Genomic DNA, 1,944 nt, shown 5'->3' with positions numbered 1-1,944 from the left:
AAAGTTACAGAGGTCAGACACCAGACTGGCTGTGGTGGCATCAGGGATGGTGTTCCTGATTGCTTGTGATCCATCTTTATGTGGAGTATTAGTGTACAGAGCCTCTACATCCATTGTGGCAAGGACGGCGTTATCAGGAACGTTTCTGCTGTTTTGTAATTTCCTCAGGAAGTCAGTGGTATCTCGGATATAGCTGGGAGCATGGGTGGCATCAGGTTGGATAATCCGGTGGTTAGGGTGCCAATACCTGAAATGATAGGGCGTCCAGGGTTTCCAGGTTTCAAAACAATCCAGATCCACAAACCAGTTAGCCAACATTTTAATGGAATGGGGCATTCTGTCAACGACCTAAAGGTATGTGTGTTACTTAAGAAGAATTATCGCACCGTTCCGGAAAGGGAGGCAGCCGAGCTGGCTTTTATAATCAAATTAGTCACATTAACAAATGGTTTAAATCGTGATGGCAACTTTCTGAGTCACTATAGGGGCTCGTCTGCATACTTGGCTCAATCTAATTCTTGACCTTCCCCCTCACCCCTCCACTCTCTGATTTGCTCACCTTGATTATCTGTTTCTGATTTGTCCTCCTTGCTTACTGTTTTTGGTTCTCTGTGCCTTAAATATTGAGTCTGTTCTGGTTTGGCTATGGTCTGAAGAAGTGGGTCTGTCCCACGAAAGCTCACCTAATAGACTATTTTGCTAGTCTTTAAAGCGCTACTTGACTGCTTTTTGAATTGATAGTGTATAGACTAGCACAGCTTACTCTCTGTTACGGTTTACATTTCATTGTGTCAAGAGTGACCAATCTACTCCATTCATGAGAACAGCTTCCAGTGTACATGCAGTGTCTGAGATTAACATTGTCTCTCGTTCCAGGCATTTATGTTGTGACCATCATCCTAGACCCCTGGCACCTACAGGAAGTCAGGAGAATGATCGTTTGAGACAGAGACACTGTTCTGCCACAGGGCCGGATTTCTTTTCCTGAGCTCCATGTCACATTCCAACGTAACCGACTCCACCAACCCCTCCACCATCATCCTGCTGGGCATTCCTGGCCTGGAGGCAGCCTATGTCTGGCTCTCCATCCCCTTCAGCATCATGTATGCCATAGTTCTCTTGGGAAACTTTTTCATCCTGTTCATGGTAAAGATTGAATCAAGCCTCCATGAGCCCATGTACTATTTCCTCTGTATGTTGGCCATCACAGACCTGGTCCTGTCTTCTTCCACCCTACCTAAAATGCTGAGCATCTTCTGGTTCAATTCAAGGGAGATCAGTTTCAGTGCCTGCCTTGCCCAGCTGTTCTTTGTTCACTGCTTTGCAGTGATGGAGTCGGGGATCTTCATGGCCATGGCTTTTGATCGCTATGTGGCCATCTGCCATCCCCTGAGACATTGCACTATTCTGACCAGCCCTGTGGTATCCAAGATTGCGCTGGCTGTCGTGTTGCGTGGCAGCATGATTGTGCTACCCTATCCCTTCCTGGTGCGGAGGTGGCATTATTGTAGAACCAACATCCTCCCACACACACACTGTGATCACATCTACATGGTGAAGATGGCCTGTGGTGACACCAGCATCAGTAGTTACTATGGCCTCTTTGTGCTATTTTGTGGGAAATGTCTGGACATGTTTTTTATTGCCATATCCTATTTCCAAATCCTCAGGGCTATCTTCAGGCTCCCCACAAAGGAGGCCCGGCTCAAGACTTTAGGGACCTGTAGCTCCCATCTCTGTGCCATCTTAGCCTTTTACATCCCCAGTTTCTTCTCCTCCTTCACACAGCGGTTTGGCCAGAACCTGCCCCTGCATTTCCATGTTCTCATTGCGAATATGTATCTCCTGGTGCCCCCCATGCTAAACCCCATCATCTATGGGGTGAGAAGTAAACAGATCCAGGACAGGCTGCTCCAACTCTTTATTCGTGCAAACAGAATCTGA

The 1,944-nt window shown here is 47.1% G+C and overlaps 1 protein-coding gene across 1 annotated transcript; it reads left to right on the top strand.

The window, feature by feature from the left end:
• The first annotated feature begins 993 nt into the window (after window positions 1-993).
• Window positions 994-1,944, top strand: LOC142007354 (olfactory receptor 52M1-like). The gene has a single exon (XM_074983969.1). The coding sequence runs from the start codon at window positions 994-996 to the stop codon at window positions 1,942-1,944; it is 951 nt and encodes a 316-aa protein (XP_074840070.1).

This window comes from Carettochelys insculpta, chromosome 1 (assembly GCF_033958435.1).
Source record: "Carettochelys insculpta isolate YL-2023 chromosome 1, ASM3395843v1, whole genome shotgun sequence".
NCBI lineage: Eukaryota > Metazoa > Chordata > Testudines > Carettochelyidae > Carettochelys > Carettochelys insculpta.
Note: the sequence above shows the minus strand (reverse complement) of the source record. Positions and strands in the feature narration are given on the sequence as shown.

Coding starts and splice junctions, on each gene's coding strand:
- LOC142007354 (XM_074983969.1), top strand. CDS start 994: ATGTCACATTCCAACGTAACCGACTCCACCAACCCCTCCACCATCATC.